General features: G+C 44.4%; 1 protein-coding gene across 1 annotated transcript in view; it reads left to right on the top strand.

The window, feature by feature from the left end:
• The window catches only part of NLRC5 (NLR family CARD domain containing 5), a 48,181-nt gene extending 23,468 nt beyond the window's left edge, over positions 1-24,713 (top strand). Inside the window, exons 19-47 of the mRNA XM_062586186.1 lie at positions 672-761; positions 888-935; positions 1,379-1,453; positions 2,393-2,476; positions 3,445-3,528; positions 4,514-4,603; positions 4,709-4,771; positions 5,463-5,546; positions 5,983-6,066; positions 6,700-6,789; positions 7,094-7,159; positions 7,933-8,016; positions 8,105-8,188; positions 8,859-8,945; positions 9,517-9,597; positions 10,141-10,224; positions 10,610-10,693; positions 11,429-11,512; positions 12,225-12,308; positions 12,398-12,481; positions 13,177-13,260; positions 14,233-14,316; positions 15,448-15,531; positions 16,686-16,769; positions 17,774-17,857; positions 18,233-18,316; positions 20,516-20,599; positions 21,730-21,813; positions 22,948-24,713. Of these exons, the coding sequence (XP_062442170.1) occupies positions 672-761; positions 888-935; positions 1,379-1,453; positions 2,393-2,476; positions 3,445-3,528; positions 4,514-4,603; positions 4,709-4,771; positions 5,463-5,546; positions 5,983-6,066; positions 6,700-6,789; positions 7,094-7,159; positions 7,933-8,016; positions 8,105-8,188; positions 8,859-8,945; positions 9,517-9,597; positions 10,141-10,224; positions 10,610-10,693; positions 11,429-11,512; positions 12,225-12,308; positions 12,398-12,481; positions 13,177-13,260; positions 14,233-14,316; positions 15,448-15,531; positions 16,686-16,769; positions 17,774-17,857; positions 18,233-18,316; positions 20,516-20,599; positions 21,730-21,813; positions 22,948-23,032 (2,371 nt within the window). The 3' untranslated portion in view covers positions 23,033-24,713. The remainder of the gene's footprint in view (positions 1-671; positions 762-887; positions 936-1,378; positions 1,454-2,392; positions 2,477-3,444; positions 3,529-4,513; positions 4,604-4,708; positions 4,772-5,462; positions 5,547-5,982; positions 6,067-6,699; positions 6,790-7,093; positions 7,160-7,932; positions 8,017-8,104; positions 8,189-8,858; positions 8,946-9,516; positions 9,598-10,140; positions 10,225-10,609; positions 10,694-11,428; positions 11,513-12,224; positions 12,309-12,397; positions 12,482-13,176; positions 13,261-14,232; positions 14,317-15,447; positions 15,532-16,685; positions 16,770-17,773; positions 17,858-18,232; positions 18,317-20,515; positions 20,600-21,729; positions 21,814-22,947) is intronic.
• The last annotated feature ends 296 nt before the right edge of the window (positions 24,714-25,009 follow it).

The following is a 25,009-nucleotide window of genomic DNA, read 5'->3' as shown; positions in this document are numbered from 1 at the left end:
AGGTGGGTGAGGAGAGCAGACTTTCACCTCCCAGGACTGGGCATCTTTGGAAGATAAATGCTGAGGAGCTCCAGCTGCAGCGGTGAAGTCTGAATTCTGCCCTGGTCATGGCTTTTATTTTTGAATATTTTGCCTGCGCTCTCATTACAAATGCACTGTACAAGAGGCTGGGTCAAGAGCTGTAGCATCGTTCTCTATTGAAAGAGATACTTATTGTCACTGTTTGATTATTAAACTGCCCTCAAAATAAGACTGCTGATATGCAGTTACTGATAGTTTCCAGCTTCTCCTCACCTCAGTGCCATGAAACACTGCTGCCATTCATCTAGGTTCTTCCCACTACCATCAGGCAAGCTACCTACTGTCACACCAGGTACTGTGAGAGACCTGAGCCTGATCTTCATTACTGTGAATTTTGTACTGCCATGACTTCATGGGCAGCCAAAGAGTTTTTCTGGTATTGCATCAGTGAACTCTCAAAGCAACAGCTGTATTTAACACACACTGGAATGAGTTGTGTGAGCAGAACTGTAGTTGGAAACAGGGGCAGCAAGGTGCTAGAGAAGAAATCTCTGAGTGTTGGACAAGGATATCTATTTTGATCCAATGACTCTGTGTTAATTGCTAATAGTTTTGATTCCAGCATCTGATTTCACCTCTCCTTCCTCTAGGCTGAATGACAATCAGATCTCCCTGAACTCTGTGTTTTTCTTAGCTCAGTCCTTATCTGCACTGGAACGCATTAAAACAATGAACCTCAGGTATGGCCAGGAGTATTTTTTATATGTTTCTGTACTATTTAAGACTGAAGGACCTGGTTTTCAGGGAATGATACAGCAATGTTTGTCTTCGAACTCCACGCTAATTATGTTCTCTTCTGGTTACAGCTTAGGACACATGCAGGTGGTTCATATAACCTTTTGGGAAAGAATCAGGTAAAATCATACCCATTGAACTGTCTAAGCCTTTCAAGCGCCTCGTCACCAGATCTTATGTAGGTGGTGATGTTGTGAGTCCCTGAGGTGTTCCAATCAAAGAGCCATTTGGCTCTGAGCTCCAGTCAGGGTGGTGGAAGCAGGAAGTATCAGGGCAATGTATTTGGGGGTGACTGACAGCAGTTTGAGGATACAGAGCAAACTGTAGTGTCCTGGTGCTGATTGGGGCTATAGCCATGGATGCAGAGCCCTCTGGTCTCTGGGAGAGAGGCAGTAAGACCCTTTCTGTTCTGTGGACAATGAGAGCCTAATTCTGGCAGGTGGAGAAGGGAGGCAGACTGGAGCATGAGGCCGCTGCTCCCCAAGCTGCAGCATGGAGAGTGTGCTACATGGAAGCAATAACATCAGCACAACTGATGGTGGGAAAACCATTCTTTTTCCAGGGTCAGAAGTACCAGCAGATCCAGAAGAAGCTTCCTGGCATGTGCTATGCCTGTAGCAAATGGCCAGTGCTTTAGGTATGGCAACCCCAGCTTCTGTTTGTCACCGAGGAGTGTGATGGCTGTGGGGTCTGTATCTTTAGCAAAACATGAGGGACTCGACGTGCCTCTCCAGCTCTGTCTCCTCAAAGAGCTGCTCTGTGCCCTGTCTTCAAAGGCTGATTCAGCTCTCTTGGAAAGCAGATGTTCCTTTCTCTGTGCATAACCCATCATGACTGATGGGGCAGGCACAGAAATGGGAGGGGGAGGTGACACATATTCCACACGGAGACACTTGTGGAAAAGGTTTATCTTTAGTATCTATCCTTTCCATTCTCTCCCCTGCTGAAAATGGTCAGGGAGGCCAGTCCCCAAAATAACACTTGGTTACAAGGAAGAAGGTCTTGACTGGTATAATTTGGCAAAACCTTCCAGGCCAGCTGCCATCATTCCTGTCCCGACCGTTTGTGCTGTGTGGCCACTGGAGAGACAGTCATATTCCAAAGGCAGTTGGGTGAATAATACACCCTCCTGGGACAGACTTGGGACAGCCACTGCTACGAGTGCACATGTTAAAATGAAAAGTACACCTTCTGCTTGGCCAAGCTCTTAGATGCTGTCTTGCTTTCCTGTGGTGGGGGGGCTGCCACCTGTAATTAATGAGATACAGACGTGGCTGGCTGCTGCATTCATCCCATGCAGACCTGTCAGACTTTGTCACCCTGGGAGGTTTTTCAGACCTCCTTTTTGGAGAAAGACAGAGGAGGCACCATTCTCAGCCCTGCTCCAGGACAGCTGAGGTGATACTGAGCAGAGGAGGATGCCGTCCAGTCTCTAGATGCAATTTAAGTACTGATGATGTGGCTCCAGGAAGGCAACACTCAAGTAATGCACTATTTTGGGGTGGGGCTGGGAGGGAGTGTTGCCATACCATGGTCATGGGAAGTGTTCAGCTCCTGAGTGCTTCATTTGCTTCAGTCTCAGGGACTGCACAATGGGTCCTGAGGATGTGACCAGGCTGTGCCAGATCCTGGCTGAATGTACCCAACTGACAGAATTAGAGTAAGTGCTATGCACTCAGCAACTGCGTTTGTCTGTCTGTCTATCTGTCTTCCCAGCCCACAGATGCAGAGACAGTAGTCAGGTCAGCAGCAGACGGGAATCAGCATCACTCTGCTGTCCTCAGTTGACCTGTACCTACAGCTGAGGAGCAATGGAGGAAGTCAGGCTATGTGTAACAGTGTGCAAGCTCTGGGCAAGTGAGATCTCTTTTCCCTGGGTAGAGCCCAGGGCAGGACAAGAAAATGTCTTCTCCTAGCAAGGCTGCTTTCTCAGACTGCTTGCTGGAAGACAGCATTCACAGCTGGCCCTGTGCAGCATATGAGGCCTCTGAGTTGACCCACCACAGCCGCTTAGAAATGCCCTAAGACTTCACCCAGAGGTTTTGATAAATCCACATGTGGCACTATCCTTTCTGTGTCAGACAGATTTTGGCCTTTTCTAAGTCTATCATGTCTGTGTATAAACACCCCAGAGAACATGCTCTCCTAGTCTTCCTCAGTCATATGACAAAGCACAGCTACTACCAGGTAGTCCTTGAGATCCTTGCTTGCAATATACCTTGTCCAGTAAACCATGAATCAAACTCCTGAAGAGCTGGCCGCCTTGCAGACAGGAGTTTGGTGCCAAGAAAATTAAAAGAATATCGCTTGAACAAAAAATGAATAATAACAAATAGTATGATACCAATATTGCATGCAGGAAATACATCAGTAGCAAAATTTGATAAACTTACACTAACAGAAAAGTAAAACTTAAAACTGGAATTTTGATTCGTTATAAAGAAACAGTTACAAGGACCAGTCTCTTTAATCATAAGGACTAGCGCATTTCTGGACATACCCTTGTTTAAACATTTGCTCATGACTCACCCATGCACATGTGTGCGTGCATGTCCATATAGATTTTACAGAAATACTTACAGATTGTCCGAACATCTCCTGGAACTTGTTTTCTTCCATGTTTTGCAGCTTGTCTGGAAATTCATTGAGTGACCAGTGCATTGAGAGATTATTGACCTTCCTGCCTTACCTCTGTCATCTGACACTACTGAGGTAACGTTTGGAGACCCTGTTTTGATTATTGCCATGAGACATTGGTCTAGAAGGTGCTAATATCACAGCATGTCTTATGAGCAGGAGCCAGTTATTACAGATTAACAAACAAGGCAAAGAAAACTCTGACTCCTTCAAACTCTTTCACACCTGTATCTGTCTTATTTCTAGAACCAAAGCAGCATTGAGCCTTTTTTCCTTAATGACACATAGAGGAGAGAAAAAGGACAGGAGATGAAATGCCCACCCCAGGCCCAGCAGCCCTACTAACCCTCAGTTGGGTCCCATGGAGTGTTACTTCCCAAATCCTTAAAAGGTGTATGGCTTGTTGGTTAAGAAGCAATAACAACACACACACAGAGTACCTGTGTGCGGCCAGCATCCCTTGGCCCTACCCCCTCAGGGATCTGGTGTCCTGCCCTGCTCAACGCCAAGTGTTTCCTAGCAGCGTGCCAGCTGTTTGGGCTTGGAATTAGGCATCTACCCAGAGGTGCAGTCAGAACTGGGGCAGCCCCACCCCTGCGGCAAAAAGTACAGAAGGAGCTTGGTCATCTCCTGCAAGGGATCGTAGTGTGGAGGAGCTGCCATCTGGGAGACTGAATTCTCTCACTTGGGAGATTCTTTTCAGTGCAATGTCCCTCCTATCCAATTGCCTGCCCTTCACCACCCCAAGAAGAAGTGTTCAGGATAAATCCTTGGTCTAAGCTCTCTTGTTAGTCCAAGGAGATGAAGAAGTGCTTGCAGAGGGTGATCTAGCACAACTGAGCCAAGATTTCAGCTGAGATCTGAAACTCTCCCTGGGGATGCCTTGCCTTCTTTGTTGATACAGAGAGAACCCCATACGCCAAACTTTAGATCCTCATTCAGTGATCTTGAATTAAATGGGATGAATCCAGAGTAAGCAATGGGAGAATCAGATCCTATGTATAGGAGCCATTCTTCCTGGGAGCTGATTTCATTCTTCTTTCTTTCCACTCCTTTCCAGTATTAGGAACAATAACTTTTCTCCACATTGCACTGTCTTACTGGTCAACTCCATCAATCTCTGTGAGCGGATCAGAAAGGTAGAAGTGAGGTAAGGCAATCAGGCTGTTTGTAGCCTATCAGCTCAGCTCTGAAGGAAATACAAAGCTTGTCTTTGAAGAATGTGGCTAAAGAACTTTCTTTGTGTTTACTGCAGGTCAAGTGAAAATGCTTTTTTGCATTTTGGAGCAAGTATGGAAAGTGAAGAGACATCCTGCAGGTACTGGAATGCCACACTTAATTATAAATTCACTTATTTTAACTAGATTTGAAATACTAGTGCAAGTAGACAAACCTCGTGGTTGTATGAAGACATATGGACTAGTAATCAAAGAGTTAGGGCTAGTAACCAAGGTTCTAGGGCTTGCCTAATGCAAGTCTTAGTATCATTTAAGATGCCACGGGCTAGCAGAAGCCTATATCTTGAGTGGCAGTTGGACTACACCTAGTCATCATGAATGGCATCAGATCCCACTGCACAGGCAACTGAGTTGAGCTCTATCTATCACATTTTCCTCATGTTCCTCAAATTCTGGGTGATCAGCTCCCTGTGAGCATCTGTGCGATACGTATGTATCATGCATCTGCAACCTTTATGGAAGTGATAGTCACTTACTGTCCTCATAAAGAAGGCTGTAACATGTCTCCAGTTAGTCACCCAGGCAATAAGAAGTCTGTTTCTGACCTGTAACATTGGGCTGACCATTACCAACTTTATGGAGGTGCTGTGAGAATCATCTAACATGGGCAAAGCTAAGGACATTCACCTCAGCTGAGGGATCAAGTGTTAAAGACCCAAATACTGCACAAAGACTGGTATAAAAAAACAGCTGCTGGTGGTTGGCTCTCAGAGCTCAAGCTGAGCATAGTTGCTTGAGCATACTCTAACACTCTTGTTGTCTTTTACACAGACTGATTGACTGCGCCATCAGTCAAGGGCAGATAGGTGAGCTCTGCAGAGTCCTGAAGCAACATGGGTGGATGGCAGAAGTAGAGTAAGTAGAGCTTGTATTGTTCCTGGAACCTGGAGTCACTGAGGCAGAGCTGAGTTGGTGCGGTTCAGCATTACCCTGGGTTTCTCTGCCTTTCTGTGCATATTAGTGTGCTGTCTCAAAATATTTGGAAACAGAAGATAATTACTAATCACACAGCTCCTCTATATGTATTTTGAGAGGACCTGAGCTTGTGCAGGACAGCATCCTTGGGATTTTCATTCAGTGACTGTTTTGGTGTATTTCATGCTGTGGCTTTATCGGAGAGTTACCTTTCTGGAGCTCATGTTTGTAGGGCAGCAGCTTGTATTAGAACTGTAATGGCTGAGCTGGGATTTAAGCCCAGGAAGTTTATCTTTTTCCTTGGAAGCTTCTTACAGGAGCATTACTGCTTAAAAGACTGCATTTCAGTTTTTCACCTTGTTCTTCTGCTTTTCAGTCTTTCCAGGAATCAGTTGGGAGATGAAGGCCTGAGGTGCCTCTTGGACCACTTGCATCAAGCACCCATTACCTGTTCCCTCAAGTAAGAAATTTGCTGTGAATTGGAGTGTTTGGGGAATTTCCTGAGCCCTTTCTAGAGCAGGAGGCCTCACGGGAGCAGCAGGTGCCTAGCAGAAAGGTCTGCATGGGATCTCCCATGGAACCAGTTGTCATACCTCTCCTATTGGAGAAGCCAAGATATGAGTGAGCTATGGGTGTGACTCAGGGTCTGATCCAAAGTCTACTGCTCAGGCAGTCTTTCTCTTTGCATCAGTGGGAGTTAACATGGTCCTGACTGAGGTAGCATGACAGAAGATGACAGGATTCTCTGCATTTTCAGTTCATCACCTCTCTGTGAGCATTATCCTCTTTGAATAACTTGGGATACAGAGAACTTGTGAGCTTAGTTGGGCCTTATTCTGGCCTCTGTCCCTCTCTGATGGAGGAAGAGAGGTGCAGGCTGCCTCTGTAGTGCCAGTCAGGCAAGTTAGAAGTTGGCTATGTCACCTAAGCTTTTGGTGCTATGTCTTCGAGGGGTTTGGTGCATTTAGCTCTGGCAAAAGGGGATCTGCACCCCACAAACTGCTTTGCCAACTTGAATTTTGCTTCTATGGCTAAGGAGTTTGAAGACAACACCCTTAACACTTGAAGAACTTTCCTGTTCTCTTCTTTGCAGTCTCAGCCACAACAAGATTTCTCAGGATGGAGTTCTGGATCTCATAAATGCCTTTTTAACATCTGGAAATACCACTGAAGTTCAAGTCAGGTACGTGTTTCTTTTCACTAATTCCTGACTCTTTTTCTGTGTGTTTTCCTCTTAGCTATCCTATAGTTTGTGATCTTCAGCCAATAGCGACAAGGGCCACATTGTCACCTAACTTCATGTGTATTTGTGCATTCAAAGCTTTTGTTTATGTCCATTTCTACTGGCCAAGCACAGCTGGGTTGGGTAACTGTATCATTGCTGTGTTGTGTTGCTTTTTGCCTTTTGATGTACTCTTAAATTCTGACCACTGGGGAAATAGGCACTTTCCCTCTTTATCCTGTGCTCACATGTCTTCTCTGTGCAGCTTGTGCTCCAAAGCAGCTTTAATCATCAAGCTGACAAGTGGAGATGACCCAAGAAAAAATTTGAGGTAATAGTACAGATTTTTTTTTTTTTTTTTTTTTGTCATTTCTTTGACAAAGGTGGTATCTTTTCTAGAAAGAAGGCAGACAAAACTGCTTTTCACTTCCTAGCTCCTGGCACAGTGATAATTTGCAGTAATAGATGGTACATTTGCACTGATTCACCTAATGGGAGGAGCTTTTTCATGTCACCAAGAATCCCTTATCTCACAGCTTCCCTGCTGACTCCTCTTCACCTCCACAGTCTGCTGAAGATGTCGCACTGCCTTGTCTGCCTTCATAGATCTTATTCAGTCAATGTCACCTTGGTTATATCTGAATGCTTCTGGCTTTATATGGGGATGAGACCCAACCATATCTTGCCCCATTCCACTCCATGCTTTAGTTTCCCCAGTGAAGAAAACAAGATGTTTGCATCAAAAAAGACCTGGGGTGTGCTCTGGGCAGGTTCCTTCACAGATGATCAGATGACCAGGACCTTAGAGTGTAACGTGGTAGATACCTGCTTGGTGTCACCATGGCCCCTATGGGGTCAGTCACAGATGCTACGAAAAGCTGTAGCATTGTCGTAGGAAACCCATTATGGAAGTTTGCATGAGAACATCTTAACAGACGCTTTTAAAGCATTGCCAGAACCTGCTTTGGAAGCCCTGCAAAGCATTTAAGGTTTGCTAACACCCTTCTTTTTCTGTGAGGAAAGGCTGTGATGCCTGAGATTGCTGTGCCAGAAAATCTGACTGTTCATAAGAAACTAAGGCTGCTTTCTTTTACTTCCTTTCAGACTCACAGAATGCAACTTTCAGCCAGAGCACTTGGAAAAGCTGTGCATGGTCCTGGGAAAGTGCTCAAATCTGACAGAATATGTGTGAGTTAATGACTGATAAAAAGTCTGTATTGGACCTATTTGGCTTGGCCTGTTGCAAGTCTTTCTTTGAAATGACTTTTGGTTCTAGATCCTCAAAGAACAATGTGACAGTCCAAGCTGCAGAGGCTCTTTTGCATTCCCTGAAGAAAAATCTGGGTCCTCTGAAAATCAGGTACAGTGTCACCGTGATGTTCTAGATATCAACCCAGGGGTCATCTGATAATCTAAGATCATCTTTCATGAAAAGAATCAGTGAGCTGTGGTTCTTCCAAAGATAGGTACGGTTGGTTTGAGAAAGGTCCGTGGATGACTCTCAGTTGTCGGTATTTCAGCTTTATCTCCTTGATTCATTACTGGGGTTATCTCCCTGGCATCTCAGAGCACTCTGCTGCTTCATACAAAGCTGTGGATGTAGCTTCTGCTGTCTTTCTAGACCTTTACCTGCCTTATAAAGAAGGATGTTAATTCTCTGTGAGTACATTCCTAAAGTGTCCTCTGCTAGGCCTCACCAGAGTATCATGCACTTCACATGGGTAACAAATTCTTCACTTTTCCCAAAGTGTATTGTTTAAGAGTGCAAAGGTCACATTCCTTCCCCTTGCTTTTAGTGGTAGACAGACAGGACAGAAGTTGAAGTTTGCATCCACCTCTGCACGGAAACTGAGCTGCTTCTCATCTTTTTATTCCCAGTTTGTGTCCTGTTTCCTATGTATAGATAACAGCACTCTGATGATCATAACAGGCTTTCTGTGTATATTAGAGTGCTGATCACTCAGCTGATAGAGGTGGAGATGGATCCATGCATGAGAATAAAGCAGAGCTGCCTATATTCTGCTTTACAGCATAGAAGAGCCATGGGTATGTAAAGAAAGTGTCACAAGTCTTCTTGAGCTCGCTATCCAGGCCTGTGGGAACTTAACCGAGATCACGTAAGTAGTGCCTCAAGTTCTTTTATATCTTTTCTTTTAGCCTGATTTTTTTTTTAAGGAAACAATATTGAAGCTGGTGCTCTTACTTGCTCTACTGTTCTCTCTCCTTTGTTTCCAGTGCATTTGTAAGCCACTTGCCAGCTTGAACTGAGTTTGATCCAGATATCTGACAGTTAGCAATTCTTAGATGGATTATGGTCAGATAGTGGAAGGGAGCCCCTGGTCCTGGTCTCACCTAGGGGAAAGGTATCCAGCTATTTAGCCTGTATTAGGCATGTCTTCCCAATCTCAGAAAAAGCTTCTAATTATGCTTGTGTCATACTGAACACCAGAAAACACATCACAAGGCCATAGGAAGCAGTCTTTGTGAGTTCAGCTGCCCCTGGACTGGCACAGTTAGAAGCAGAGGGTGTTTCTGGAACTAGGTTAAACATTGCAAACCTCTTGGGAGAGAGGTGCAGTAGCGTAGTCCTGTTTCATCCAGCCCTCCTGATCATTCTTTTGGAAAATAGAATTCCCCCCCCTCCAAGAATACACAAATTTGTGATGTTCTCTCATCTCTGCCTTCCAGGATATGTAAAGATAAAACCCTCTTCCAATTATGCATGGTGTTCCCACCCTGCCTGGAGAAGGTGGAGTCAGTCGTTAGCAGGTGAGAAAGTCACTGTCATTATTCACTGCTTGTTCTGCAACTCACCATAGGATCAAAAAAAATCTTAGTAGGACCTGGAGCTCTGGGCTCCATGTGCTCAGTTTCAAAGCACCTCTGGACCACACATGCTGAGGGATGTGCACATGCCTTGCAGGCCAATGTTCTTCAGGTCCATACTAGACCTGCATGAGGTAAAAAATGTGCCTACTTTGCCCTCAGGACTGTGGTCACTCAGGCTTTTGGAGACTCTTAAGACATTCTGGCTTTGGCATGAGCATCTAGGGAGGGGACAGCATTACTGTCTTTTCCCTTTGTGTAGCTGCCAAAGAAGGCAATTCTGTCCTTGTGCTCCTGGGAAAGGGCCGTGCTTGCCTACACTGGATTGTGGGGCAGACAGCACATACCGGGATGCCCAGAGAGGGCGCTTGCAAGCTCTGATCTATTCCTACGTTTTGCTCTAAAGGATGCTGCCATGGGAAGGCTGTGTGCAGCTGCAAAGACTGCTGGTCATCTCTGACAGTTGTGTGCATTTGCATCCTACAGACTGAACCTGTGCAAGCTGGAAGTCAAGCGTGCTTGTTTCTATCAAAGAGTTCGTGAAAAATGTGCTCAGCTTCAGGAACTGAGGTGAGTTGCCAAGCATCACAGGCTTTTTTTGGGGGGAAAGGAGGTAGCTTGTCCTTCTGTGTGAAGGGGGGCAAGGGAGATGGCAGTGCAAAGTCCCAGTCCTTGCCATCTGGACTTGCCTTCTGTTTTACTTAGAGTGTTTGGATAGAAAATAGAAATGGCCTATACACTTAGAGGCTTTCTGGGTCATCCTGCAAATGTGTCTAAATTGCTCCTTTCCCAGCTACTGTGTTATTTTACCATGACTAGTAGCTTCCATGAGACCTTCTCAGGTGACCCGGGACCTTCTTGAGTATCCCAGCACCTGAGTGCTTTAGCTGTGGGCTAGGTACAGACCTTTTGTTGTCAGTGGGTATAGCCCAGACATGTTGTGCTGTTCTTGCAGATGGTCTCACGTTGAGCTCCATGGTGACGAAGCAGAAATGCTAGTCAGTGTTCTGCTACCTCTTCCAGAGTTGAAGAAGTTTGGGTATGTCCCCATGCATGATTTTTTTCTGCTACTGAATGTGCACATCTGTGGTCTCTCCCCTATGTTTTAGCGTTTGTTAAACCCTGTACCTCACCCTGATCCTCTCTGAAACTCTTTGTCTCCAAGGTGGTCATGAGCTTTGTGATCTGTGCTGAGTCCTGTGTGGGTTATAAACTCTGCTGCTCTTTCCAATTGGTGCTATAGGTAGTTACTGAGGTACCATATGCATGTCTTGAGATTTTGGCTAGATTCTGATTCTCCTCTCCTTGCTTTTTGAAGCAAAAGTAATTTAAGACTGACACCTGACTCTTGTTTACGCTGTAGATAATTTTATACTGCCCTATCATGTAAAAGAGCTTTTTCTGATATGAATACCATTCAGTTGTCTTCACAACCCTCTTTGCCTGTAAATGAGAGGCAGGTTTATAAGGAATATCTTTGCCCAGTGAAATGCTGTGGGCCATATTCTGTGCTGGGGTTGGTTGACTCAGGCAGAGACTGTGTTATTTGGTACATGTATGCATCCTGCATTTCTGAGATCTCTCCTGAACTACCCGATCCTTGTAGTCTTGTGCATGGGTGGTATAGAAGTCTCTTGAAACCTGCTGGACCCTGATTTCTCTGCTAGATAGAGGTTGGAACAGGGGCACCCTGCCCATCGGTGAGGAAATAAACTCTCCTCTTCCTCGATAGGCTGAGACCTGACCTTCTTGTTTGATCCTTACTGTTTTGCAGGCTGACATCTAGCAGTATTATGCCAACTGGAGTTGATTACTTGATCACTGGCTTGCAGAAGTGCCAGGCTATTGAGGAGCTTAAGTAAGTATGTTGTCACCAGGCTGTCCAGAGTCTGTCAGGTCTTTCTAGATGCTTTAGTTGAACCACACTCTCCTTTCTGCCTGTAGTGTGGGCAGATGGATGTGCTTCCTGATGGCTGGTGGACTTTAGATGCAGAAGAATCAACACTTCCTTTTTATTTGCAATGAGAGATGAGTGGAAGAGATTGAGATCAATGGTCTGAGGCAGGGAATGTCCAATGGGAGAATAAAATGCTTTGGTAGCTGGTATGTGTATGGATCATGTCTTGGCTGGGAGGCAGCGATTACAATGCAGTAATTCCAGAGCCAGCATTTTAGTCCCAGAGGGTGGTCTGGTGGCCTGCACTATGAAGTGGCCTTTCCAGGTGCTTTCACGTACCTTCTGAAGTACAGCTGGACTCTGTATTTCACTGTCTTAAGAGCTTTGCCAGTCATAGTGGCATCTTGTGGCATGAGAGGCTGGGCAGCCTGAGGCCAACAGCAGTTCTTCTCCAGAGATTTGGGATTCTTGGTGCTTTATCAGGATCCAAAAGCATCCAACAGAATCACTTCAAAGAGCAAAGCTGAAAATTATTCACAGGGTTTAAAATACATTCCTATTCCTCTTGTGCCCTTGTTCTGCATTCCTCTGCTCTGATTGCTGACGTGACTGCACTTGCACCTTGCCCTGACCCAGCAGTAGTTAGTTGTTCCTGTGTTCGTTCATCTTTTAGCCTAGGCCACATGAGACTCAGTGATGCTACCCTTCCTAAGCTTGTGCTAGGACTCTGTGAGATGCCATCTCTGAAAAGGCTTCTGTAAGTATATAACTGCAGCTCACCTATAGCCTTGCTTGCAATTTTGAAGAACGCTAGCTTAACATCCATTTTTTTCTGGGGATTTCCAGCTTGAACCATAACAGTATTGATGATGATGGCTGCTCCACGCTCACAGAAGCCTTGAGGAAAATGCACTACTTGGAGGAAATAAAGTAAGTTCCTTGTTTCTTGCAGACTCCTATCAGCAGAGAGGTGAGAACTAATGGTGACATTTGGGGGAGATCCAGGTGTGCTTATGCACAGTATTATTACAAAAGCAGGGATGTTGCCAAATGCTCTTCTATGAGGTACCTTCAGTTAACGGAAATCAGAACTTCATGTTCAGAAGGGGAGAGTTTGGTGTCATCCCACTTTGCTGCAGTCACATGTGTTAAATGAAACCTCCAAATTTAAGTCTTCCCTGGAATCTCCTGGATCCAGCACAGGGCTGGAGGTTCCCTTCTCTCCTGGGATTGCCTTGGACCCAGCACTTCTCTGCTCTGGAAAGGTCTGAATCTAGATCCAATCCCAATATAGCTCTGTTTTTTTTGCCTTCCTCTTCAGCCACGTCCCGTCCCTTCTCCACCTTATGGCCATAGTAGTATGGAACACAGTAACCAAGCCTGGCTTGGAATTTTGGGTGGAATAATTTCCCATCGGTTAATAAGATCCTGCAGTGATTTTGGTTGCTCTCTGTGCTTTTTTTTAACCTTGTTAACAGTTATTTGGTTTTCATGGGACAGTTAAGAGGCAGCTCTTTGATTCTGCTGCCAAGGTCAGAGGTGAACTTTATGTCATGGGCAGATGGGAGATGTCTGCCATTAGCATTTTCCTCTAAAACAAAGCCTTTTTTCTCTTTTCTTTAAAGTTTAAGTCACAACAAGATTGGAGATCCAGGCCTGATAAATATAGCTGCTGTCCTGCTGCAAATGCCAAACCTGAAAAGAATCAAGTGAGTCACCATGTGTTACTTGGATTGATTTTGGTTATAGCCACAGTTGGTGGGAAAGCCTGTGTGGGAAGCTCTGAGTTGCCTTCATTTATACAATGCTCCAACTCCTTCCAGGGTTTTAAGTCTCATTGAAGACCTCATAAAAAAATCTACAAAGGCAATGGAAGGTCTTTCCTCTCCTGCCTTCCCTAAGTACAGCTGGGCTTGACACCAGCTTTTCTTGCTGGTGTAGCAAACTTTCTAAGAGTGAAGGTTATAGTCATTTTTGCAGGCAGTTGTCCTCAGAGACAGTGATGGGCACTTGCCTGATTTCACTAGCTTTTTTGAACAGAGACTCTGCTAGCTCCATTATGTCTTGGAAAATAAACTTGCAGGCTTGTGGGGAAATGTACCAGTGTAAGATCCACGCAGCATCTTTTCTTGGGCTATGTAGGGTTTCCAGTGTTGTGGCCCCCCACTGTTGCTGTGTTGTCCTTCTTTCTTTAGGGGAAATAGGAGTCAACCTGAGAATTTGCCAGAGCAAGGACATAGTCTCTGGACAAGCTACTTTCACAGAGATATGGATTCAAGCTGTATCTTCTCTAAGAGAACAGAAATTAGGGCATCCCTACTGTTTGTTAGGCTCAAATCTGGGGTGTTCTTCTCAATTTTTTAAAATTAAAAACCCTGGAAACTCCTTGAACAAGATAAGGATTTTCCCAGTTCTGTCTAATAGAGAAAAAACTGCTCCATTTTCCTGATAACTGCAGGGACAGGAATGTCTCAGTACTTAATGAAAATATACTACAAATCTTGTTTTCCCAAGGCATTTTCTGGAGACCTGTGTCACTGCTGGACACACCACTGCAGCCCTATGTAGCCCATCATTACAGTGCCCTGAGTCTCCTGTTACACCAGCCCACAAGGAAACACCTTAACCTGGTACATTCCGGTCCTCGTTCGGTCACTGAGAGTCTTTCATGCTTATTTTAGCCTGTCTGGAAACAATCCTAGTCCTGTTGGAGGAGAAAAGCTCATGGACGCTCTTGCCCACTGCAAACATGTCGAGGAGTTACTGTAAGTGTGTCATTTCCAGTGTCCCTTCAGGAAGCTGGGCAAAAGTAAAAGCATAGAAATCAAGCCTGATATGGCCCCAGTAAAGTCAAAATCAGTTTTACCACTAATTCTAATGAGAGCAGGGCAAAACCCATGGCTGTATCAGCTAGGTTTTGGGATTATATATTCATTGCAGTCTCTCGGAGACTCACAAAAACTGTACAGGCTCCATCAGTGGGGAAGAGCTGAAACTCAAGGGCTATGCAGTGCATGTGTTGCATAAGAAATCAGCTTTAGTCTGTGTGGCTGCAAAATGGAGGGTAGATGATAATTAGAATTTTTATTCACAGCTGAGTTTATTACCAGTCATTTCATTCCAGACTAGATTACAGGATGAGAAAGAAAGAAAGAGAGAGAAAAAAAGAAAGAAAAAAAAAAAGAAAAAGAAAGCATTAGAAATGTTATTTCTGGTGCAAAGAAAATGCAGGAGCTATTCACATAACCTTCAGATTGTAAGGTGCTGGACTAAGGGCACATATTATAAATTGCAAATTCAGTGTGATTCCAGCTGATCATACAACCCAGCCAGTAAGGAAGATCAGTGTGTTCCTGAGGCATTTGAGGCCTGGAGGAAATAGCATTTCCAAAATGTGGCTTTTGGGTCTGATGACTTCCACACACACAGGGCACCTTCTACTGCTGCGGACCAGGAGGCATCTAACATGTTCGTGGGGCGACACACTCCTGTGCCAAAGGAGTCCTGACTTGGTTAGTTTGTGGAACAAGCAAAGTTGAGTACAAGAAGGCAGCAAAATTTTACACCAACAACAAAAAAAGGAATAAAGAATAAGAGTAACTTGTATAGTTTTCTGTCTGCCTGTGATATCAGCAGTGATATCCAGAAGCATTGCTACAGCATGAGCATAGCATATTTTACTTCACTGTTTAGCTTCTGCTGCAGGATTACAAAACTTCCTCATTATCTCTGCCCATCCCCAGTGTGTTTTGATTGAGGACATTCACTCCTTCCACAGTAGTCCCACACACATGTGGGTGAGAAATGTGGGTTACAGATATGTGTCAGTCACATACAGGTGAGGAATTAGGCTCTGTAGTTTGCTGTCAGTAATATTTTGTTTCTGCTCCTTCCAGACTACCTAGGAATGTTTTTGGTGACAAGACAGCAGTGAAACTTGCCCTCTGTCTGCCTCGCATGAGTGACCTGAAGATCCTGCAGTAAGTGTCCATCTCTGCCCCAGGAAAGCAGGATATCCTGGGAATATCTGGAATCGCTGAAAGAAAGTGCTGAAAAGGGAAATAGGCGTAAACTGAAGTGGTCCATGGGTCAGAGATTATTTTAAGTGGCTCAGGACTGAGAAACGCTCTTCAGGTACTCTGTGGCATCAAGCACTGACCATATTCCTTTATTATTTATTGCCTTAAGTGACTCCATCAGCAGTGTCACATCAGCTATTCCTGTATAATCTCTTGCAGCATTTACTTTACAGGTGAATCAAGCGTTGTGTATACAGGAGAAAACCCTTTTAATGGACTTTGACTACACTAGCTTCTAATGCCTTTGGCTGTTCTCTTGTTCTGGTGTAATGTAAGCATAAATATGAGCATCTGTGTGGTCTCTTATTATTTTGTGCAGTCACCTGAGTCATATTCCCCCCTGAACTTAGTGACGTTATATTTTTAAACCTTCTATGGGAGTTTTTCCAAGGCTCTAATCCATAGGATGTTGTCATACTGTGTCACAGTAGCAAAGCAACAGATCTGTAAGTTAAAAGAGCTTGGCTCGGTTAGCCTACAGGATGATTTCCAAGCTATGTCTAAAGTATCCTCAAAAGATAACTAAGAAAAGCAATCCCAGTGCTGGGAAACTTCAGTCCTTTTGGATAGGTTCTTGTCTCCACTGCAAAGATATTGGGATATCTCTAGACCTGAGGACCTATCCACTCATTGGTTCCTAAAGTTGTTCCTCACCATCATCTCAAATTGATCCCTTGTGCGCAGAGTTGGATGCAAACTCCCAGCCGTGCCCTGCAGCGTTTGCTTTCGCATCGACTGCCTAAATGCAGTCCTTCATTGGGAGCATGGGCAAATCCAGTGATCTGCATGTCCGTAGGGCCAGCTGTCACCCAAAGCAGCAGAAAGCCATGTGACTTACTAGGCACATTGCTGGCCCTCACTGTTACCACCCTGTGTTCAAGACCTCTTCGTTAAGAATGAACCACAAGAATCTCAGGTTATTTCCAACACTAGGTGCTGATTCAAAAGATATGGCAGTTTTCTTCTTAGCTAGTTAAATATGAACTTTTGTTACAGCTTTATCCTGAAATAACCCCCAACCCAAGAAAGCCAAGTCCTTGTGTTTCTTTTGGCAGCTTTCAGGACAATAACATTGGGCCAACAGGAGGCACAGAGCTGGCCAGAGCCCTGGTGGGATGTCGGCTGCTGAAAGAGATAAGGTAGGCCATGGCAGGAGTGCTTGGGATGGTGCCGAACATGTGTGCTGATACTACTCTGTGGATGCAAATCATTTCAGCTCAGAGGCCTGAGGTAGTCATATAGGCTCTTTTTGTGCTCAGGGCTGAGGGTGATTCCACAGAAGCCAATTTGCCCACCGATTCTCGACGCTTTTCACAGGATGAGAGGAAATGCCTCTCTGAAGTCTGCTGCTCTGCACTGCCTGGGGGGGGGGGGGGGGGGGCAGCTTAGATCCTTTTAGATGTCAAAACCGGTTTGCCAGTGCTGTTTGTTTGGGTTTCTATAGATAGGTGCCTTTGGACTTTTGTATGTGGTGAGCAACGAAATTTCTAATATAGGACTGAAAGAATGCACGCTGTGTAAATAACTCTTCCTCCTGCACCTGTGATGCCACCATTCTTTGTCTGTTACACGTACATTTTAAAATTACAAAATGAATTAGGGTGCTGGTAATTTAGGTGGGACAGATGTCATGGCTCATGTTTACTGGTAGATAAGGATGGAGTAGCATACACTAGTAAGGACTGGAAGGCAGTTACTGGAGCCCTCTGAGCCTTTAAGAGCAATGTCTCTTTCCCACCGATCCTTTGGTCAAGTTTACCTTTATTCCTCTTCAGTCACACCAGTCATTAATATAACTTCTCACCCCCAGTTTCAGATGCAATACACAATATGTTGCAGCTCCATCCATCTCAGGCACTAACATAACTCCATGTTACTGTCTCCAGGCCTTTCACAACTGCAAGAATTTATGCTTGCCGGTCAGAGCAGGGCTGTCATTCCCATTTCGCTGAGCAGGAAGCTGACACTGAGTTGCCATGTCCTAATCTGGCCTGTCTCTGCTGTCTCTACAGCCCTCACTTAACTTAGGCTGAGTACTAGTGTTTGATGTGTTAACTCACGGAGTTATGTCTTGGCTCTGGCTCTTCTCTGACTGTAGCTGCTTTTCCTACAGCTGCTCAAACCTTTTCTGTTATTCTTACAGCTTATCAGAAAATAACCTTGGGGAAGGAGGTATTCATGTCCTGTCTGAGGGACTGCCGTGCTTTGAACACCTCCAGAAGATTGAGTAAGTAACCAGGACATTGAATGTTACCAGGACAGAGCGTGGCTGCCCTGTTTGTAGCACAATCAGGACAAGAGCACAGCAGATAGGGCCAGCGCCAGTGCTGTATTCCCCACTGGTTCTCACCCCAGCATACTGTGCTCATTCACACCGGCTGGGGATGTGGCCAGACAGCTCAGAGCTCACTTGCCTTTCCCCGTTGCCAGATCTGTGAGTCTGAAGCTCTGTACTTCCCAGGGGAGCCTCAGATATAGTTACATAATACCTGACTCTCTTCTTGTTCGCTGATTTTGGTGTTGAATCCAAGTTGCTAGAAATGCAAAGCAAACACCCCCTCCTTTATTATTTTTTTCTTTTTTTCTCTCCTTTTTGCTTCAGCTTGAAACTGTGTGGAATCACTGATGATGCTTCTAAATTGCTTTCTCATGGCTTCAGACAGTGCCCGTCCATGGAGGAGATAATGTGAGTGTGGGGATGAATGGGGTCTTCCTCCAACATACCGGTTGTGCTTCTCTTAATATCAGCTGTTACTATCATGGTTACAGTGCACTTATGACCCTGCTAAATATTTAGTGATACTTACTGCTACCTACCTTTTAGTGATAAATTTACTAGTGATTTACTGATTGACTAAATTCACTGGGAAACACTTCCTGCTATAACTAGCAGCTTATTGGAAGCTGAGTCTGAAGAGCTGAACAGAACATAGAGGAAAACACTCATCTTTAGAGTGTGCTCATTGTCCTTCATGCTTTAGCGTCTCCTTTGGGAGGAGGGACAGATACCTTGTCCTTGTCAACTCTGTTCCAAGTTTTGCTTCCATTTTTTGAGACGGGTGTAGTTGGCTCTCACAGCAGAGCAGGAGCTTCTCTATGAAATTGTAGAGGATGAACTTGGGAGCTCAAAGCAAAGGGAATTTAGCTTGTTGTTGAACAGGGGGTACCACCAACTGAAACCTCACTTATCCATTTGAACCCTGTCCACACTGGAATAAAAGGAGTTGCACTGAATCGTGGATGTTTAATATGTTTTTAATAAATAGCATAGAGAGGCTAACCACATTCTGATGTGTCTTCACCTGTCCAAGAGAACTTCAACAAGGAGCTTGCAGTGAACCTGCCTTAGCTATTATCTTTTTAAATGCCCTTTACCCTATTGTGAAGTACTTTAACTTCAATGCTGGTAGGAGGCTCCCATGGAGTATGTGGCCTCATCAATCTGGAGCTGTCTGTAGCAGTAGCAAAGATTGACACAGCTGGAGCTACTGATGGGGGACAGACCTCCCAGGAACCAGGCTGAGATCACTGCTGTATCAGGATACAGCTCTGCTTAGTGGATAGTCAGACTTAGGGTTTAAAACAGCTCTACTGTGGCCAGCTGGGCAAGCCTTTATTGTCATGTTACTCTTAAGTGCCTCAATTTACCCTTCTACAAAGTACTCATGAATGGTTTGGATCAAATGATACACGGGATATAAGCCCATCAGACCTTCCTCTCCTTCCCTTGAAACGTATCTGTGTGGCAATCACAGATATCTTGGGACTCAAGGCATAAGGTCAAAGCAGGATTTGATTGCCAGTCTCAGGAGAATTGATGTCTGATGCTAATGCCATGAAATCCAGGTGGGGGACAGCAGTCTTGCAACATTCCTGGGGAGTCAGAAATGGAGTAAGGGGATGAGTAAAGCAGTGTTCAGTGCATAGGTGTGTTGCTGTCCTTTGCAGCATGACACTAGAGCTAGTTAACTGTGTGGGGAGTTACTAGTACTGCACTACATTAGTTTATTAGATTGATGGAATTTCCTTTATTTGCAGTGTTAGGAGGGGGCTTATCTTAACAGTGAAGGCACATGTGGGTTTCATCAGTGGAAAGATTCAAATGACCACGGGGTGCAATCTCCAGACACCTGTGAAATCCCTGAGCAGCCCATGAACTTTTTCAGTGGAAGGCACCAATTCTTAAGCCAGCTCCTGTTCTGCTTTTATTTTTGGCTCCTACATGTGACATAGAAATTCTGGAGTTCTCCAGAATTGGGGAGGGGAGTGACTGTATGAGGTGTCCCCAGGATCATTCAGCTGAGTGTTGTAATGAAACACTGAGCTTCATTACATGAATACATCCAAAAATGGTCGGGCTGTGCAGCTGGTGGCAAAAAAAAGATCTGAAATATTTTCTCATGTGCTAAAACACCAGAAAGTGAAAAACCCACCCTTTCAAGTGCCCTGTGAGCTATCCTTTGAAAGAGCTCAGAGACAGAGGGAGGCTTTAAGAGCAGGTCTGAGGGCCACTGTAGCTTCCACAATAGCTTAACACCACCAGCACAAAGATGAGTATCCTGGGATAAAGCTGTGTGCTCAACTGTCACTTTCACCTTTGGCATCTCATTCCCGGGTCCTACAGGACTCCAGAGATAACCACTGCCCCTGGGCTGTGTGGTGAGGCAGCCTGGTGCCTTAACATACACAGAAAGATGTGATAAGCTGAGGAAACTCCTCAGTTAAGCTTGTAGAGCAGGGGAATGTTTACCTGCTGTGATAAGAAGGCAATGAGCTCTTGTAAATGACTGGGCTAATCTGTGACAGGTCATACTGCAGCAATGCTGTAGCTCACCCTCCATTGGGCCTGGTTGACTAACCAGTTGGAATTTCTTGTCCATCTCAGATTGTCTTGGAACACACTTGGTGACAGAGGGGCCCAAGAGTTGGCCAGTGCTCTCCCAAGGATGGAAAAGCTGAAGATGTTAGAGTGAGTAGGACTGTGACAGCAATCCCAGGGAAACTTTTTGTATCTTTGAGCCTTCAATTGCAGCTGTTCCAGTAAGGGGATGCATGCTAAGAACAACAGAGACAGGCTTCTGCCATTCAAATTCTTGCTTAGCCTGCTGTGTATACCAGTGGCCAGCCCTCCTAGTGTGATAAACAATGTAGAGAGGCATTGAAGTGGCACTTGTTTTTATCTAAGGTCTTATTGCTGTAGGTATCTAAGCAGAATCTAATCCTGCTAACCTCCTTGTTTGAGTCAGGGAAGAGAAACTGGTATTTCTAGGGCATGAGACAGAGCATCTAATGACCTCAGGTGAGCTGCTTGATGCAAGTTTTTATTTCTCTGATGACTAGCAGAATGGTCTAGAAGAGTAGCTTGTTCAGAGAGTCTTCCTTTGTGAACGTTTGCAGCAAAACATGAGCTCTTGTCCCCAGAATAGAGCAACTGGACTGTGGGTCTTGGGCCATAGGAGCTCACAGGAAGCTCAAAAGCTGCTCCTGAGCTGTAGTGCAACCAGTAGCCTGGGGCTGACTTCACCAGGACATTCATTGGCTCTGTTGCATCAAGCCGAGCCGTATCCCATGAGAGAGAATGTCATCTCCTGCCAAAAGAACTGTTCATGGAGCTTTCCTCTCTTGGGCCTTTGGAATATATGATACATATTCTCAGCTATATGAAAATATTAGTCTATTGTTCAGTGGATCAGAAACTGTTTTTTATTTGTCTTGGCCAAGGAAACTACATAGCAGAGTTTGACTGGCTGTTCAGCAGGTACACAAACGTTCTGCATGAGGCAAGAGGAGCTGTTTCTATCATTTTTTGACATCAAGGCTGCAATGGGCTTTGTCAGAATGCTCTGAGAGCAGGAGATCTGCTTACAAGTCCTATTACTGGAAGGGATGTCATGGGGAGCAGCTCACACTTGTATGAACAGGGCTGTGGTGATAAAGATGAAGCTGATGTGAGTTGTGGAGCACTGCTGTGCTTGTGCAAAAGTGTGGCCCTTCTGGGATAGGAGAAGGCAGTGATAATCTCACTGTTTTCCATTCCTGATTCTGTTTAGTTTTTAAAAGCTCTTTCGCGCTCTCTCTCTCTTTCTTTTTTTTTAACAGTCTGGAGAAAAATCTCATTGGAGCCTGTGGGGCCACAAAGCTAGCAGAGGAACTTGCCAAGTGCCCAAAAATTCAGTTCATAAGGTGAGCAGGTATCGTAGAACTTTGTGGCTGGATATTTGCTCAGCTAAAAGGCTTTGGAGTGACCAGTCCTGAGATGGACGTGACTCAGCTGGCCCGTTGTCCTGGGTTAGCCAGTGTGGAGTTAGGATACTGCACGGGACCCAAACACAAACCAAGTAAGCTGAGGGTTTTCTAGAGCAGCTCCACTACCTCAGAAAGCCATGGGAAAAGGGGAATGAAAAGATTTCAAGGCTTTAAATGAGACAAAAATGAAGGTTGCTTGTATAATGTCTCCCTGTCAGGAAATTTGTTGCATTTTCCCTTTAAGTTTTCTTTTCCCCATTACATCTGGTTCTACTTCCTACATATTTTTTCTGCCCCATCCCACCCTCTCTCCTGGGATCCATTTCTTGCAGATACTTGGACGCTTCTAGTTTTTCCCACTCTGTGTCACTGCTTCGCCAAACCCTGTGTATCAAACTCCAGTAGAAACTTTCTCTCTTGCAAGAGAGACCTTACCCGTCCTTTACTCATTTGAAAAGTCACTATTCTAAGAGCTCCTTTGATAACTTTTTGGTAACACAAGTCCCAGAAGCCAACTGTCCAATCCTACGGGAGCGGTCTCTTTGCCCCATAACAGGCTCTGACTTCACCAACAGCGAGAGCAGCCTCAGAGCAACCATTGAGGAATATTTCTAGTCCTGGCTGTAGCTTGGGGCCGCTGTGTGCTTGCTGAGGTCGGCTGGGTGCAGAACAGCATACAGTTGCACTGACTCCTTGGGGCACTTCCCTTTGCAAGGTAAAGGTCCAACATGGGCAGCTTTGGGGTAATCTTGAAGAAATTAGGTAGATTTAGAATGGTGGTTCATGTAGTCCAGGTTGCTTATGTGACTCAGCATTTCTCCCTTTCTGAGATCCCAGCAGCCTGAGGACTTTCAAAGCCTTAATCTCTCTCTCCCTTATCTAGCTCACTCGAGCTAGCTGCTGGGTTGCTCCTCTGTCACTGAGACATGGCCATGCCTTTCTTCTTTCTCACCATGGGACCTGCTTTCAAAAACCCAAAGCTACTTCATCCAGTCAGTTGCTGTCTTCACCAAACTATGTCCTTGCCTCACCACACCACCTCCTACAATAACGTCTTTGCTGCCATTGTAGGTTGTGGAACAATCCGGTGCCTAAGGGCCTCGCTGAGAATTTGACAAGCCAAGACTCAAGATTGTGTTTCTCCTTCTATTATTAAAGAAAATCCCTTGAGTGACTAGGAGCTGCTCTCTTTCTTCCATTGCCCTTAAAAATTGCACTAAAAGGGATTCTGAAGAATCTAGGAAGCCAAAATCTGTACAAATAAAAACTGTAAGCATGAGGTCTTCCTTCACTGCACTTAACCAAGTTTCAACATTTACATGTTTTCTGTTTATTGTGAGCTTTTATGGGATATTTGATTAAGACACTAGTAAAAGAATGAACGTCTTCCAGAGGAAGATGTAAAATCTGACACTATTAGAAATGCACTCAAATAGGCTGTTTGAAAATTGTGAAATATAGCTATGATTCTGAGAAAAAACTGTAATATATATAACTGTAGTACGTGTATATATATATATATATATATATATATATATATAATGTTTGCTTTGTAGCAAGCTCCTTTTCCTACAGAATTGCCTCAGTTTCCTAGTGAAAACTTAACTTCTGAAATTTCAAATCATTGTCCAGCAACAACCAGTAATTGTGCTATGATGATGTGGAAGGGCCAGCATCATAGATTTCAGTGAGAAAATGTAAAGGACTGAGGTTGCAAAATAATTTGTAACAAAACTGTTCAGTGTGAGGGGATATTCTCATATGTGCTTTTCTAGAACTTTGGGTTTTTGCAATGTTTAGTTGCACTGATCTCTGAGGTGAAGTGAGTGGCAAGTTACCTCAAAATGCTGCTGTTCTGACTACACAAGGGACCCTTCAAGCTTTCTACCATTCCCTAAATCCCAAAGCCTGCATATCTCTAGGCAGTGGATGTTGGGTGTGTGGGAACTGGAGGGAGAAGATCCCAAGCACTGAGTTTGCTGTGTAGCAGATGAGACAGACCATGACTGCCCCTTGCATATGTGGAATGAGTTGGGTGATGCTATTCAAGTTATTTATTAAGTTGTTATATTGTATGTACTTCTTATTACATATTTGTGCTGGAGATATTTAATCCTTGTGGTGAGTTTATTTATGGTATTTTATTTACAGCAGCATTCGCTTGGGGATAGATTGTTGGTCTAAATTGGGCAAAGCAGGCTTTTGGAATGAAACAGAAAGGCTGATCAGGCAAACCTTTGAGCAGAAGAGATGGACAGCTGGTGCCTGTTATTTCTGGAGGAGCCACTGTCCTTATTTAAGGATAACATTAAGTTCTGTGAGATATTGATGTTATTGTACAGAGGGAGGATGTATTTTGCAGAGCAAACTGTATTCTGAAAAGGATTTAAAAACTACAACAAAGAAAATATGCTGAAATTCCTTATTAGGCTCTAATTCAAGTACCTGAGATTTAAACACTGGAGTTTAAGTATAAGCTTTACTAAATGTGGCTGCTATTGTTTCAGATATATGTAGTTTCAGATCTAATTTGCAGATGAAAATCTTTCTAGTGCCCATCAAAGGAACAAAGCGGCACAAAAGGTAGTGTGATCACCTTCAAAAAGGTGTCTTATACTGTTGGCTCTTCACAGCTCTCCAGGACAGAGTGACCACTACTGTCAAAGAGATGTCTGCCTAGTTCCATTGTATTGTATTTCTTGTATTGATGACAAGTACTACTGTATTTTGATTTGATTTGATTCAGGTGTTATGGTAATTTATTTTTCACTGCTTTGAAACATGCCATCCTGTATATTGTTTTTCCTTCATTTTTTGTGATGAGAATAAATGTGCTCTAACTGAATAAACTAGAACTACACTGAGTGATTGATCACGGATTCCTTTTTGTTTTCCGTTTCCAGTTACTTATGGTTTCTGGATCTTGGATGCTAACCCTATATGACTGCCTTGGGTAGAGCAACCATTCTAATAAAGGTCTATTGGGTTTGGATCACAATACCAGATTGTTTTCCCCTGCAATGAAATGTACTGTTTGAAAATGAATGAAACTTGAGATTCCACTCCTCCTGAGGGGTCAGATTCCTGACCTTAGGAAACATACATCAAATACCGCGAGGCTTGTAAAAACATA

The sequence above is a fragment of the Rhea pennata genome, chromosome 13, assembly GCF_028389875.1.
Source record: "Rhea pennata isolate bPtePen1 chromosome 13, bPtePen1.pri, whole genome shotgun sequence".
Classification (NCBI taxonomy): domain Eukaryota; kingdom Metazoa; phylum Chordata; class Aves; order Rheiformes; family Rheidae; genus Rhea; species Rhea pennata.
This window is presented reverse-complemented; position numbering and strand designations above follow the sequence as displayed.